The 15,809-nt window shown below is 38.2% G+C and overlaps 1 protein-coding gene across 5 annotated transcripts in view; it reads right to left on the reverse strand.

The window, feature by feature from the left end:
- Positions 1 to 15,809, reverse strand: part of Samd12 (sterile alpha motif domain containing 12) — a 401,118-nt gene that overhangs the window by 215,817 nt on the left and 169,492 nt on the right. For all 5 annotated transcript variants that reach the window (XM_069991305.1, XM_069991303.1, XM_069991301.1 and 2 more), the window contains exon 3: positions 13,116 to 13,245. In XM_069991305.1, the coding sequence (XP_069847406.1) occupies positions 13,116 to 13,245 (130 nt within the window). The remainder of the gene's footprint in view (positions 1 to 13,115; positions 13,246 to 15,809) is intronic.

Raw genomic sequence — 15,809 nt, forward strand, 5'->3', positions numbered from 1 at the left:
CTTTAGTATTTTCTGGACTAGTAGGAGGGAGATAAACACAACCGTGTAACTTTCAGATCACACGATGAGTATGACAGCAGAAGTGTAAAGAAAAGAGCCTCAAAAAGCAAGTTCCCTTAGGAGAAGTCAAGAAGAGAAAGGAAGAGTGGTAAGTGGAATCAGTTCTCTTGGAGCCACTGGGTCAAGAATAAGAGAACTATATATAAGGGGAATGGCTGAAAACAGAGTTGAGAAAAGACCTCATGTACGAAGCTCAAGAATTAAATCTTCAAGAATTAAGTCTTGGTATACGGGATGTAGATCTGATTAAGCTGGCGTTTAAAAGACAGAAAGATAGATACTTGCTTCAAGTTATGAGCCAGGAGCCTAGGAGGGAGGGCCCCTGCTGACCAGCAGAATGAAAACACAGGCCTGAAGGATGGTAGTACAAACAGGAGGGGACATGGACAGAATGCAGTTATGTTTTCAAACGGAAATGCAAAAGTGGACACAGGAAGTTGGAACGCCCAGAAGAGAGGGGGAAAATACAATTCTGTTATGAGAGGAGGAAGGGGAGAAGAGCATCTTTTTACTGGCACGTGAAAGAAATGGGGAAGAAGGGGTCAAGATGGAGATAATCTTTTAGGGAAAGGTCAGGGAAATTGACTGCCATGGGGAGACAAGGAGACTTTGGAGAAAGTAGATTAGGTATGAAACCACTTGGAAAGCCTGGGAAGGGGAACAAACTAAAGACAGGTAGGAGAATTATTCAGGAGTTTCAGAGGTCTTGATTTGCTTGATTTTTACATTGAAATGAACCCTTTACTCATGACTAACCAAGTCATATCATTAACTGGTATCAAAGAACATCAAACTCTCCTGTAGTGCGGGCCTCACTCTCCCTTTCTGACTTAGTCTCACCTTCGCTGCTCCTTCCTCTAGGCTCAGAAACTCCAGTGCCTTCAGGTTACACAAGTATATGAAGAGGCAGAGTCTGAAGCTGATAGGAAGTGGTCAAATCAGGTTTCAAAGGCGCTTACATTTCTGGAGCCAAACTTAATTGCGTAACACTTGGAGGGCTTTATCTTCTAAAATTTTACACAGGCTAAATTTGGCCACTTCTAAGGAGATTTCCTCATCAACATGGCTCCCTTTTGGTTTCTTCTTTAGTATGTAGTTCTGCCTTTTTTCTCCACTGGGCTCACATTGAGCTTCTAGGATGCCATCAGTCACCTTGTAGAGGATTCAAACAGCCCAGACTCTACTAAATCGGTTTGTATGATAGAAGAAAAACTGAGTTCTCATTTCATCTTCCTGCTATTGTAAAGAATCAATTCAACAATATAGGAGAAATACTGACTGTGGTGACTACTATACAAACACTTGATCAATATGTTTTTAAAAAGTTTTATTATCTTTAAGTAATTGTACAAAGGAGGTGCCCTGTAACAAAGCAGTTTATGAATACATCGTAATCAGTGTCACTTCTTCAACATTCTTAACCCCCTTCAACTCATAACTTCCCTTCCTTTTCTTAATTTTGTGGTATATAAATAAATTGTTTACTACATTCTTCTCCCCTACATTTGTCTACCATTCTCCCCTTGCTTACCACTTTAGCCCTTCTTAGATGTACTCATTTTCTTGTATGATTTTATTGGGTTTTGACAGTCTTTTTAAAAGATGATACTATGTGAGTTCTCCATAAAGAGCTTATAGATTTATCGGTACATTTTATCTACCACAAATGGAGGAAAGCCTGTAAGCTTTTTTACAGTAAAGCCATCAGCACAACCATAGCACTATTCACCACAGCCAAGATATAGAATCAGCTCAGATGCCTTCAATGATCAAGAAAATGGATCAAGAAAATGTGGTATAGGTACAATGAAATGTTATTCATCTATTAGAAAGAATGATATTGTACCATTTGTAAGGAAATGGAAAGTTTTGGAAAAAATTATATGATGTGAAATAAGCCAGACCCAGAGAAACAAAGGTGACATGGTTTCCTTCCATAAGTATTTTTGAAAGGATAAGGTGTTCCTCAACATGATGATACTTTAAGGAAGGGAAATAGCCACATTATCTGAATCCTTTATACTTTGGGTTACAAGGGAAATATCTTGAGAACAAGTGATATTAAATATATGATATAGAGATGGGAGGGTGTTTATTTTACCTTATTACATACTATAACTTAATAACATATACTACTCAGAGATGCAATTTTGGCATGTAACTTTTGGTGGTATGGAAAAATTGAAGTGGTCAGGTATTAGAATGTTAATTAGATAGCTGAGATCCTCTCTTTATATAATGGAAACAAAAATAACGCACAGAAAAGTACATGTTTATATCATTCTTTACTATTTGAAAGTGTTTTCCTTCACACAATTTTGTATTGCGTTCATACAGCTACAGATAAATAGTAAGAACAACTATCACCAGGTGTGTTAACATAATCATATTTTAGAGAAAATGGAACCTGGACTTGGCATAGGCCACATATAATGACCCATCAGTAGAATGGTTTCTGTCACAAGCTTCCAGAGTCCATTATTTTTCTCTAGTCTTTTGTAACTATCATAATGGAAAACCTGGCAGAAACATTTTAACATGGGAAGTGGAAATAGCTCCAACGAAAATCTTAACAGGGAATGTGGAAATTTGAACAAAATACCCTACCATGCTGGCCAAGATCTTCCTCCCACAGACAGGATCACACTACGTGCCTAGGCTGGTCTCAAACTTATAATCCTCTGCCTCAGCATTCTCCAGGCTTTTGGGATTACAGATGTATCCTACTTGTGCAACTCATGTCCAAGACCTCTTGAAGGCAATGCCATTTCATCAAAACAGGCCAGATGATCATATGTATGTATATTTACACATACACACACACATATTCAGCTCTCCACGTGCAGGCTTCAGTATCCTCCATCAGTAAGATATTGCATCAGGCCAACTAAAGGAAGAGAGTCAATGGTCCACTTAGCTGACTGCCTCTAAGAAACTAATCTCTGCTTCCCCCAATAAAATACAGTTACAGAGATTCTTACACATGCAGTCTAGGACTCAGCAAGGATGGGAAATCTGACTTACCAGGAAGGGAGCACGGCATATTAACTTCCAAACAGGAAAAAGATGGGAGAGAAACAAAGATAGAGGGTATCCAATAACATAAACTGACTCTAGCACTTCCTTAAAACAGACAAAATCCAAACAAAACCCACTGACAAAGAAATTAACAGTCATCATCAACAAAAATGGTATCAAATGGAAATAAGAGCCAAAAAGCAAATAGTGATTTCTCAAAGCACATCATACACAAGTGACTTAATTTCTCTGACAGAACAGAATAGAAAGCCTAGCATTCAGAAACTGACCAAAGGATAGAGGCCGTTGGTCATATCTGATTTAATATCACGTGACAACCTCAGACAAGATGACAGAGGTAGAATAATGGAGGACAAACTGGATCTGGTTGAATGTGTGTAAGTAGATTGAGTCCCTTACTACATGACCTTCATTCTAGTCCCTCAATTTGCATGGCCACCTACTTGACTTGTCACGCAAATGGGTCTTCTTCCTTAGCAATGTGACTTACCTTTGAATATTTTCTAGTAATTCAAAAGTCGTGTGCTCCCATATGAATCACATTTGCACTGGGACTCTTCTATTCTTGTGAAAACAAATGGGAGCGGGAAGAGGTTCCTTGTAGTCTGACACTGAAGCGTCAATGATTTCCTCTGTGTCTATCTCACTTGTATTTGGACAGATATCTATTTCCATCAAGCACAGTATTTGGCACATGGCCTTACTTATCAAATACTTATCAGTTAACTAAATATAGACTAGTAATGACGGTGCCAGAAAATTTTTATGGACCTCCCATAATGTGTCAGGCATTATTCTAAATATTTTCCATGTGTAACTGCCTAATCTTTCCAAAAAGCTGACATGGAGATCTTGCCGATGTTACATGCTGAGGAGAGCTTCCTATTCTTTAATGTTGAACAGTTCCAGGTGCCATTCCAGGTACTTGGCAGGCATCTGCTTGTAAGGTACACTGGGTTCTCAGTAGAGATGCCACACATAGATAGCCTCCAAGACACAACAGGCATTATTAAAGATGACAGAGGTTGTCTAAAACAGGACTCCTCCACAGTGCAATGATTCTTTTGATTCTAATACTCTAGTTCATGAAACAAATAGTTTAACTGGTGATGACTTCTACTTTTACTCTGTCAAATACTATTACTGATATTAAATAAATCCTGCATGTAGAATATCAATGAATCTTCCCTTGGAACAGTGGTTTCTTTATGCTAATTTACAAAGTGGTCATATTCTATGATGAAAGTGTGAGAGAGAAAAATTTGTTAGTTGTGGGGCTTGAACTCAGGTCATGGGCACTGCCCCTGAGCTTTTCTGCTCAATGCTAGAGTTCTACCATTTTGAGCCATAACTCTACTTTCAGTTTTTTGGTGGTTAATTGGAGATAAGAATCTCACAGACTTTCCTGCCTGGGCTGGCTTTGAATTGTGATCCTCAGATCCTCTTGAGTAGCTAGGATTAGAGGCATGAGCTACCAGCACCCAGAAATGTACACTTTTTCTTAAAGCAAAATTTATTATTTTTTTAAATCTTGAGGATTTATTTGGGGGAAGGAGGTGTTGTTAAAATTCTATTGCTTTCTAAAATGGGGATAAGAATAAGTCTTAATTTAAAGATATTAATGGATAAAGTACAAAGCTGGCAACCATATGTCACTTGAAAAATAATTTCTGCAGTTTAACTCATCTTTGAAATCCATACTAATTGTTGGTAGTGATACTCCAAATGATGTCTTTCTTTATAGGACCTCTGTGGCATTTTCAGGTTATTATTGCAGAGAAAAAAAATACCTAAGGTGGGTTGCTTTAAAAATTTACCATTTCTTTTTCTTTTTCTTTTTGGGTCTGGTCATGGGGCCTGAACTCTGGGCCTGGGCGCTGTCCCTCAACTCTTCAGCTCAAGGCTAGTGCTCTACCACTTGAGCCACAGCGCCACTTCCGGCTTTTATCTTTTTGCTTATGTGGTGCTGAGGAATTGAACCCAGGGCCTCATGCATGCAAGGCAAGCGCTCTACTACTGAGCCACCTTCCCAGCCCTTACCTATTCTTTTATTAGCACATATTAATTGTACAAAATAGTGGGTTTCATTGTGAAATCTTCATACATGTATATGATGTACTTTGATCATTTTCATATTCTCCCATTATCTTATCCTGTCCCTCCTCCCCCCAGGTCCCCTTCTTCTTTTCAAATAGTCTCCCTTCTACTATTATTTCTTTCTTATTTTAATTTAGATTTTGAATATAAGAGAAAACATGAGTTTGGCTTATTTTGCTTAACATGATTGTCATCAGTTCTATTCATCTTCCTACGATCTTTGTAAACTTCTTGTGATGTTTTGTTTCGTTGGTTTAAGCTGTTAAACTTATTTCTTTCCATCTCCTTATTCTGATGGAAATTTAATTCATTGATATCATCTCTCTCTATTTTTCCAATATGGGTATTTCATGGAATATTTCTTCTGCTGTAGTTGTATCATACAATGTTGGAATGTTTCTATTATAATCTAGTTCAAAATACGTTCTGGCTTCTTGTGTGATTTTTTTCTTTACCAAGTAGTTACTTCATATGGGCATTTCTCAGTGTCTTGCTAATGATATCTAATTTAATCCTGTTGTAGTCAGAAAACATGAACCCTGTAAGATTTCAGTTTTTGAAATTAATCTCTGGCCTGCTATAATGTATATCAGGGTGATTCATTCTCAAGTAGAAGAGTGTATAGAGTAAATTTTTTGGTATAGTGTTCTGCCTGGGAAAAGCAATGAATAAACTATAGTTTAATGAATAAATGAAATGAATAGAAATAAGTTGCTCAAAGAGCCAAAATGGAACTGTTTTAGAACACACAATAAAGCCAGTGTAGCCAGACTGAAGATCAGAGAAGGAAAATGATGAACCAAATATCCATTGAATGTAGGAGTTGTCTGGCTAAAGCAGATTTAGAAGATGTTGCTTACAGAAGAGTAGAAGATAACATCTCCCAAAGGTAGAGGAAGAGGCAGTGGATGGATGAGGTGAGGATAAAATGCTTCACAGTCTGTACTATGCTGTTATACCAGAGGGAATAACATCTATCAAGAAGGACTTTGGATAGAAGCATTTTGTGATTGCCAATCAACAGTCTACATGGATGAAGAGAGTATTTGGAGATAGCACCATAGCTCCATTATAGCCTGGAAGAAAGAATCTGTAATGGTGGAAGTCACTATGGCTTTCTTCAGTAAGGATTTCAAACCTGAGAATCTAAACAGGGCCTAAGGATGTGTTTCAGTTAACTCTCAGCATGAAGAGTAATAAATTTCTTAACTAATAATCTAACATGATAATGTAACCCTAACTCCTATCCTGAGAGCTACACAGATAGGACTTATGCTTTAAATAAAAGCTAAGAAAGGTTTTCTATAGAAATTAGCTGCAATGCTTGGTAAGAAATGTACGCATTATCCTGCCCATGTAATTGTAACTCCTCTGTACAGTATGTTCACAAATAAAATTAAATTAAATTAAAAAAAAAGAAATTAGAATCTATACTCAAGCCAGAAGAAAAATGAAGCTGATTATTGATGTCTAATTTTCTCTAAATCCTGTTTATTTCTAATTTTAAAATTGACCCTTAAAACCATTTCTAACACTAAGAAGCCTATTATCATCCCAAAATCATCAAGTAAAATAAGTTTAGTACTATCAGTATAAGAATGCTGAGGAATATTCTTTAGGTTAGTAAGTAGGAAGTTTGTAAGCTTTCTACCAAAAAGGGTTAACAATGATGAATAAATGCTATTACAGACTCAGGCAAAATAACTCTTGCCCTATTGATGCCAGGAACATTACTATATAGATATACTATACATAATATATTATATAAAGTGTGTAGTTCACATAGAAATGAAATGACACAAAATATAAAGATAGAGGAAAATAGAACACAATATCCACAGGGATGAACAATGAAGGCAAGAATATGTACAGGTGAAGCACTGTGGCAGTTAAATATATCTACATTTTATTTGGCTATAAAGGATTACACTAAGTATTCTCCTAGGTACATCACATAAAGTAATTATTCTACTTTTTTGACATTTGTTAACTACACACCCCACTGTCTCTGTGGGGAGCTCTAACCATAATAAAAGAAGACAACTGGGAAAGATAAAGGGCTAAAACCAAAAGCTCAAGAAAAATCAGCACTGAACCAAGCAATGCTAGCAAATGCATTCAGCCACATTCCAAAGAAATGAAAGCCACAAAATGATTTCCCTTTATTCAATAGCAGAAACAAAGCTGACAAATTTTAGGGTTCTACCTCTCAGTGGAATACTGCTAAAAGGGGGAAAGAGGTACAACTGGGCAACAATTGAAGCACACAAAAAGACCAGGGGGTGCTTAACTATTTTGTGTAAGAGCATCTGGCAATGTGACACATCAATACAGACCATTTGCAAGGATCCTCAAAAGATAACTGCTCCTGCAGACATCTAAAAGATACCCATTGTTGTTCCATGAAGTAGACTTAACAACAACAACAAAAAACCCTTTATAACATTCATTCAAGAGAACTTTTAAAAATATTTTATATTCTGGGAAGTTCTGAGCACTTCATCCATGAAATAAGTCTTTAAAGTTGGCAGGAGAAAGAGCCCTTATCAGAAGGAGGATTTGAAGCCAAAGGAGTTGAGGCAACTTAGCACCACCATAGGAAGAGAACAAGACACAGCCAGGGGCTGCAATCGCCGCCAACCTGAAAAGATTTATAACTGTGCATAAAAGGGAATCCGAAGGCTGCCTGTGAGCTTACACCTGGTCCCAGTAGAGCCTCCTCATCAGCATTCCCAGCCTAGTCTCAGAAAGCTAGGGAAAGAATCTTGCAAGCACAGAAGAACAGATGCATTTCTATGTCTTCTCCAAGCCTAATCTGATTATTTTAATCTATGTATCTTAATATGCCTCTCCAGTGTTCTGACTATCTTACTTCCTTTTAAGAATGCTTCTGAAGAGAGTTAATACAAGCAATCTTTGATAAAAGTTATCTGCCACAAAAAAAATAGCAAGGGCCTTCTGGACATAATTCAATTATCAAAAATTCTAATAGGAAATTTACAAAAAGATCTGGAACACTGGTGGGCTAAAACATGTTTTAGAGCCAGAGGCATGGCTCAAGTGGTAGTGTCTAGAGAACAAGGCCCTGATTTCAATCCTTAATATTGCTCCCAAAACAAACAGACAAAACTCCCCGCAAACCGAAAGTATATGTGTTCTTAGCTGTTGAAATAACTGGGGAGAAAATCTGTTAGAATATAGTGTCCTTTAAGCATAAGAAAGGCATAAGAAAAATGTTAGTATAGTAGAATTATTTGAGAAAACATAAATAGAAAAAAATGTTTTAAAACTACCAAGGCTTAAGAGCATTTTTTCATAAAAGGTTAAAATCATGACTTTATGCAAATACAAAAATAAATACACATTTTCAATTTTCTTCAAGCTTACTAATGAGTGATCTGGTTAGATGCTACAACTGGCTAAAAGAAAATCCAAATAACAGACACATTGAAAGTTGGGAAGGTTGAAATGAATAAGCACATGCAAGGTGCAGCTCAGCTTTTTTCAGTCAGTGCTCCATAACTTATACTTTTATAGACAAGAACTATTTCTTTGATAACTCCCTTTAGGGGATATTGCAAATCACCTAAAACCAGGGGGTAGTAAAGAACTCTAGAAATACTATGGTTTTTTTTTTAACATCCATACATACCTTATGATAGAGTTGATAACAAGAGGTGAGCAATGATAACTAAGAGAACATTTATAATCTTGACAAAAATTATGTGACTGTGGTCTTTCTCAAGCTATGAAATTTTCCATGGCATATTTTCGGACTATATTTGATTAGGAGTAACTAAATCTACAGAAAGCAATCCATAAATAAGGGAGACTAAGCACTGTTATTTACAATATACAGAACTAGAAAGTAGCTCTCTACAGTAAGGATTAGCCAATAGAAAATGGCATGAAATAGATGGCGGTGCACAGTTCCCCATGAAAACATACTTTTGTTCCAGACATGGATCACTATGGTATTCACTTATTCTCTTAGTCTGGTACACGGTAGATTGCTCCATAAATACTTGCTAAATGGATGAATGTCTACTACGTGTCAGTATTAAACTAGGCCCTTCACATATATCATCACATTTAATCTTCCCAACAACTTAAAATAAACATTCCCATTCCTCTTCGAATAACCAACTTGTGACATGAAGTTAGGATGTCTTAAAGGTTGGGGTAAAGAACAGCTGGAGAGACTTGACTCAGACCTATAATCAGAAAGCCCCCCATCCTTTTAATTTTTTTCTTGTTTTCCTCTCCATTTAAGATACATTGTTTTTATTTACCACCACTGGTCCAAGTACTTCTAAATCACAGGATTTTAAAAAATAGGTTACACTGGCATTCCATGCTTCCTCAATGAGCACACTATTGAAGCTATGTTTTAGGAAAATTAAATAAGTAAATAAGTTGAATAAATAAACAGCTCTCAGGAGAATCTAGGTAGAAATAAGAGACCAGAGAAGGGGGGGAGGGGGGAGGCTGGGAAGGGATGTGAAGGGTAAACAAAGGAGGAGGCTGCAATGCTTGGTAAGAAATGTACGCATTATCCTGCCCATGTAATTGTAACTCCTCTGTACGGTATGTTCACAAATAAAATAAAATTAAATTAAAAAAAAAAAGAGACCAGAGAAAACGCTTGTTTGCAGCCTTGCAGATTGGGACAGGGTATCACCAGCCTGGCTTGTTTTGTTTCTGCCTTGAGGCACTCCTTTCCCAATTTTGCAGGATGATAGAGCTAGATGAATTCAACAATGCCGATGCCAGTGATTTTGTTTACACAAAACCCAGGACAGGACTTAGAATATCAGCTGCAATTCCCAATCATGATATGCTTCCAGTGACTTGCGCTCCTTTCACAGATACCCTGGGCAGTGGTGGGGGAGAACTATAATCATTTCCTTTACACAGTACAGCAAGCTGAAGTGAACTAAACAGCTTGGGCAAGATTGTGGATCAATGCTGCAGCTCTAGACTCGCCCCTGGTATCCTCCTCTTCTGGCATCTCCCTAAGTCACTGTCCTGTTGGCACAGTCTGTTGAGGTTGGTTTTGTCATTACATGTTAAGTTTTTACAAGTATCTTAACTCTGCTTCTATGATAGCCTCTAAAGATTTGGGAATTCCCATAGCTTCCCACCTCATAGGGCTAGTAGCGATATACTGGTTCAAATCTATGAAGCTGTTTTCTGGCCATTTTGGAGTTGGGGGTATCATTTGATTAATTAATACCCACCCTGAAAAGGGCAGAGAGATCAGTAAACAAAAATAGAGGTTTTCTCAGGTTTTTAATGTCAAAAAATGTGGAAATACCAGATTGTTTAAATAGGGATACAGGCTGACCCATTGCAACAATGAGATGTACAAGACGCTATGTCGAAAAACGAACTTTAGGGGCTGGGATGGTGGTTCAGTGGTAGAGTGCTTGCCTTGCATGCCTGAGGCCCTGGGTTCGATTCCTCAGCACCACATAAACAAAAAGAATAAAGCCAGAAGTGGCGCTGTGGCTCAAGTGGTAGAACGCTAGCCTTGAGCTGAAGAACTGAGGGACTGTGCCCAGGTCTGGAGTTCAGGCCCCACGACAGACAAAAAAAATGTCTATAATTTTGTTGCTTTAATAGCTGGCCTATAATATTTAATCTTCATGCAACTCTGAGAGTGTGACTATTATCTTCATTTTGGATGTGAGAAAGTAAGGTAAAATAACTTGTCTAGGTCAGTCAGTTTGTCCAAGATCCAAAGATGGTTCTGATTAACCAATACTAGAGCAGTTTTGTGGAGATTAATTGTGCCACCCAAACCAGTATGATAACTGCTTGTGACATACCTCATTCTTACACTCGTTTTCTTACTTAGAGGACCCAGGAAATGGTGCCCTTCATCAGCACTGAAGATCTTGTTTCTGAGGGGTGTACTGCTTATCCTGTCCCAGCCGTTGTAAAACTCACCTTTCCCTCAGTGGGCATGGCATTGTTCTCACTCCTCATAAAGGAAACTGCTGCTTTCAGAGAGGCTGATGAGAATTCTCTATCATTACTACCACTCAGGCATCAGGGGACATAAGAAGCCATTTTGATCTGATGAGGACAGCTGTCTTCAGGTGAACGGTTACTGACTCACTGCTCTCTTTTGGTGGAACAAGGGCTTGTCTCACATACTGGAGGCGGGGTGGGGGGGGGTGTAAAAAATAAAATCTTGACCCTTGTAGTCTAGGTTAAACACCCTCAATGCCTGCAGGATTCGAGGAATTTCATCCGAAGGACCATTAACTGTAGTAGAGAGTAGAAATACAATAAAGGATGATTTTTACCTTGAGTTGAGAGAATTTCACTGTCTTGTTAACTCAGCTGGAGCTACACCTGAGTGTGTTCTTTGCCTATTTTTACATCAATGTGGACAGCAGAACCTAAAATAATCTAGTTCAGAATTTCTTTTTTAAACATCTAGTGCTAAAACCCACTTTCCAAGTACAGTTTTTTTGTATATGGGATATGTAAAACAGACTTAAATTGAACTAGTTTGTGTGGCACGCCCACCTCAACTGAAAATACATCCTGGTCCCTTTGGTGGCCATGGGCTCCAATGAACATACTCTGAAAATCTGCAACTAAGTCCTGCTCTAGGGAGGTGAAGGATCAAACCCTGACTGCAAGCTGCAGAAGAACTGCCAAACAGACACGTTTCTGCTTAATGCATTCCTTTCAAAGTAAGAGGAGTGACTTACTCACTTTCCCAAACAACAGTTTTCTCTCAGCCCAAAGAAAAGATCTGGAAGGGATTCAGGACTCTCAATGTTGCTTCCTCTTCAGAGTCCAGAAAGTACTCCTTCTCAGTCCTATCTTCCATCGCGGCCTTTGCCAAACAGGTGAGAGGGGCTCACACAGGAAGGCTCTCAGACATATACTTACTACAGCACTCTTAATGCATGAGGTCTGGGCACATTTGCTTTACCACCCATCCTATCCCCTAAGAGATTTGATCTGAAGTGGCTTTGCTGCCCTATATTCTATACTATTTTCTGCTTCCTGATCTCCACATAAATTACACAAATATCCTTGATCTAAATGGAATCTTCTATTTCCTGTGCCCATCCTCAGGCTTGAAGTCAGGGCCTCATGCTCTCCTTTGGCTTTTTCTGTTCAGAGCTGGCACTCTACCACTTGGACCACACCTCTACTTCTGGCTTTTTGCTAAGTTAAATGGAGACAAGAATTTCACAGACTTCTCAGCTCTGTGTAGGCTTTGAATTGTGATCCTCAGATTTTCACTTCCTGAGTATCTAGGAATACAGATGTCAGCCACCAGTGCCCAGCTTCTAAATGGAGTCTTAATTTGTGCCTTCAAGGTATTCATCCTGGAACCATGAGCTATTATGTTTCACTTCAAAACCTTGAACCATCTCTGAGTATGGACGTAAGAGGGTTTTCTTCAGGGAAGTAGATGGAAGGACAGGAATAGCAGAGAAATTATCTACTACAGTTTTCAACATCACTGGATACACCTGTATCACTTACCAATTAAAAAGTCATTATGCTTTAGCTCAATAAGAAAAAAAAAAAGATTTTCCTATGTAGAATATCTTCCTATATAAATCCTGTTACCAAGTTGGTTTTTAAGATTTTAATTATTTTGGCCTAGTATTTGCCTGCTCTTGTTTCCTCTAGGACTCCCCCACTCCCCCCAGCCCCCAGATATCAGTTAATGTTGCATACTCAAAATCCAGTTTCCTCTATGAACCATTTAATGGTTGTTAAGTATCACAGTTCGTGTGGATCTGGAGAGTATCATCGCCCTTCAAATAAACCCATGCCAGAAAATTACAGCAGGAAGATGCTATTTTACTGTGAGGGTGTGGGAAAGGTCACTATGCTGGGGAGGGAGTGGGGGACAGTATCTTAGATACTGCATACTTTACCCGTTATGTCATGTTGTTTGAATGACTCGCTGTAGATCTGATACTGATTTGGACAATGTTTCTTCAACCATTTGCAGACATCCTGCTGGGTCCACAGAGCCACTGGCTTTGACAGCTTCACTGTAGCTGACTATAAATAAAGAAAAAAGAAGGTCTGTTAATGCCAGCCTGGGCCTGGAGAAGCAGTACTACCTAATGTCCTAGAGTGTAGAAAGGCTATAGTGTGGATTCCTTGAAGATAAATCTATGGCTCTTGTCTGCTTCCTCCTCACCTCTGCAAAGCTCTTCAGTGTTGCTAAAAACACAAAGAAAGGGTGCAGGAGGGGAAAGTCATAGAAATTAGATCAATTTTTGAGTTATCACTACTGGGAAAAAATCCTTAGGAAGCACTGTTTTCTACTAAAGAGCAAAACAACAAGATTAAGGAATTACAAAGTGAGTTATTAGGTTTTAAGGGTAAAATAGCAGTCCCCATGTGCCTATTTTTGTATTCCAAGAAGGTGCCCATCTCTTGTCTTCGACACCCCTAGGACCTAGAACACCATTTGTCCCAGCAGGTACAAATAATTATTTCAGAACTGAATGTTATAAGATGTAGTTACCAGCATACTAAGAAGTGAAGTCTCCCAGGGCGCCCTGGAGGTAAGATGGCCCTGCAAAGCCCAGGAACATTAGTTATGCCACAACGGAAGGTAAGAAGTCAATTCCACGTACCTGTGAGGAATGGTAATAAGATCATGCAAGTGGTAAGGACTTTTACTACTCACTGGATCTCTTACAGGAGTGTTCAAAAGTGGGGGACCCCCAAGCGAAATAAAAAGCTCCTCTTTTGAGAAATAGTAGATGGTAGATACATTTATTCATTAAGCATAGGCCTGTGCCAGATGTTGGTCTCCCTCAAGATCTCAGGAACTGGATTCCAGAGAGATGAAAGCTTCAGTGTCAGTAAGTTTTATCCTTCTGGGTTAGTGGCGGCAAAAAGTGGAGCCAAAATGTTCGTAGTTCTTTAAAGGATCTTGAGTAATACAAAGATTGGGCCTTAAATATCAAAGTCCTTTACCGGCCATCAGATTCTTCCCTTCTTCCCTTGTGTTCCCTTCTGTTCCTTTCCTTTCCCTTCTCTCCCTGATCCCTTTTTTTGGAGACAGATCCTTATTACGTGGTATAAGATGACCCAGAACACAACTATGTGGCCCAGGCTGGCCTTGAACACATGATACTCCTGCCTCAATCTCCCAAGTCCCGGTATTACAGGCAGAAGCCATCACTCCAGGCTCGAGGCATCATTTTGTTTTTTTTTTTTATATTGAGGCAAAGTGAAAGCCAGAACTTGAGGAATTATGATTTAGTGTCTTCCAAATGCTAAGATTTGTCTTTTTTTTTTTTTGGCGAAATAAAGCTTGTTTTAGGTTCATACAATTCAGTAGGAAGAAATATAATTGTCACCAATTACTGTTTTGTTCATTATATTTAAGATTATCTTCATTTATAGAAAATAAATAGTGGAATAAAATGTATTTTTCTATAGTAGGATATAGTTTGTTTTTAAAGCAAATTTTAATAAAAAGGGTCCAATTTTAAGAAAAAATAAGATAACAATGATACAGATGGTGAAAAAATAATAGAAAACCAGTGGGGGGAGAAGAATATACAGTGAATCAAAGTTTCAAAGCAGAGTGCTCAGGTATTATTGCTTAAATATTTTCAATTAATTATTTTTAATTCAATTAATTCCATTAATTTCATTCACAAAATAATTACAAACAATAATCATCAATTTTTAGTTTGCCGTAATACTTTTTTTTTCATTCTTATCAAGTATGACAGATTGTCTTTTCCAAAGATTCCTGTATATATGTATGTATGTATGTATGTATATATATATATATATGTAAGTATGCAAACATACTGTGTACATAAATTATTCACCCCCACACCCCCACACACATATACTTTTCATTCAGTGTGATTGGTATTACTTCCACTAATATTTGGAGCTGATGTATTCCTTGAATTTTGGCAGAGAATGTGACCATCATGACCAATGGAGCACAGTGAAATTGAAGCTATGTGACTTCTCAAGCAAGTTTACAAAAATATCACAACTTTTGTTTGGCTCCATTTACTCTTAAACTCAACTGCCATACTGTGAGGAAGCCCAGGCCACATGAGGAGACCATATGGAAGGATTCTGACCCAGCTACCAGCTAAGGTCTTATGAAAAGCACTAGCAACCATTAGATAAAGGAGGACAGAGTTTCAGATAATTCCAGTCATCAGGTAAATTCTACCTAATAATTCTACCTTCAGATTTTATCTAAGGTCTCAGATGCCATGAAGCAGAGACATGGCTGTTTGTATGTGCTCACTAATTCCTGACCCATGTTAGTAAACATTATAACTGTTTTACTCCACAAGGACTTGTAGTAAGTTGTTATACAGCTCTAGTAACTATGGTATATGCTGGGTGAGGAGTAGCAATTGTTACTCTATGATCTCAAAGTGCCTTGTACTCAGTAGATACTGGGTGCATGTCAAAGAATACAGGAATGAGTCAATGAAACAGCACAATTTTATTGCATCGGTGTTTACAGATCTGCCTCACTGCAGCAGCAGTGAACTTCAGGTCACCTTCTGGCTAACGTTCTCCACAGTAGATAGTGTCCACGTGGCTCTGAACCAAATATGTGCTTT

This window comes from Dipodomys merriami, unplaced genomic scaffold (assembly GCF_024711535.1).
Source record: "Dipodomys merriami isolate MVZ:Mamm:240054 unplaced genomic scaffold, mDipMer1.0.p SCAF_4, whole genome shotgun sequence".
NCBI lineage: Eukaryota > Metazoa > Chordata > Mammalia > Rodentia > Heteromyidae > Dipodomys > Dipodomys merriami.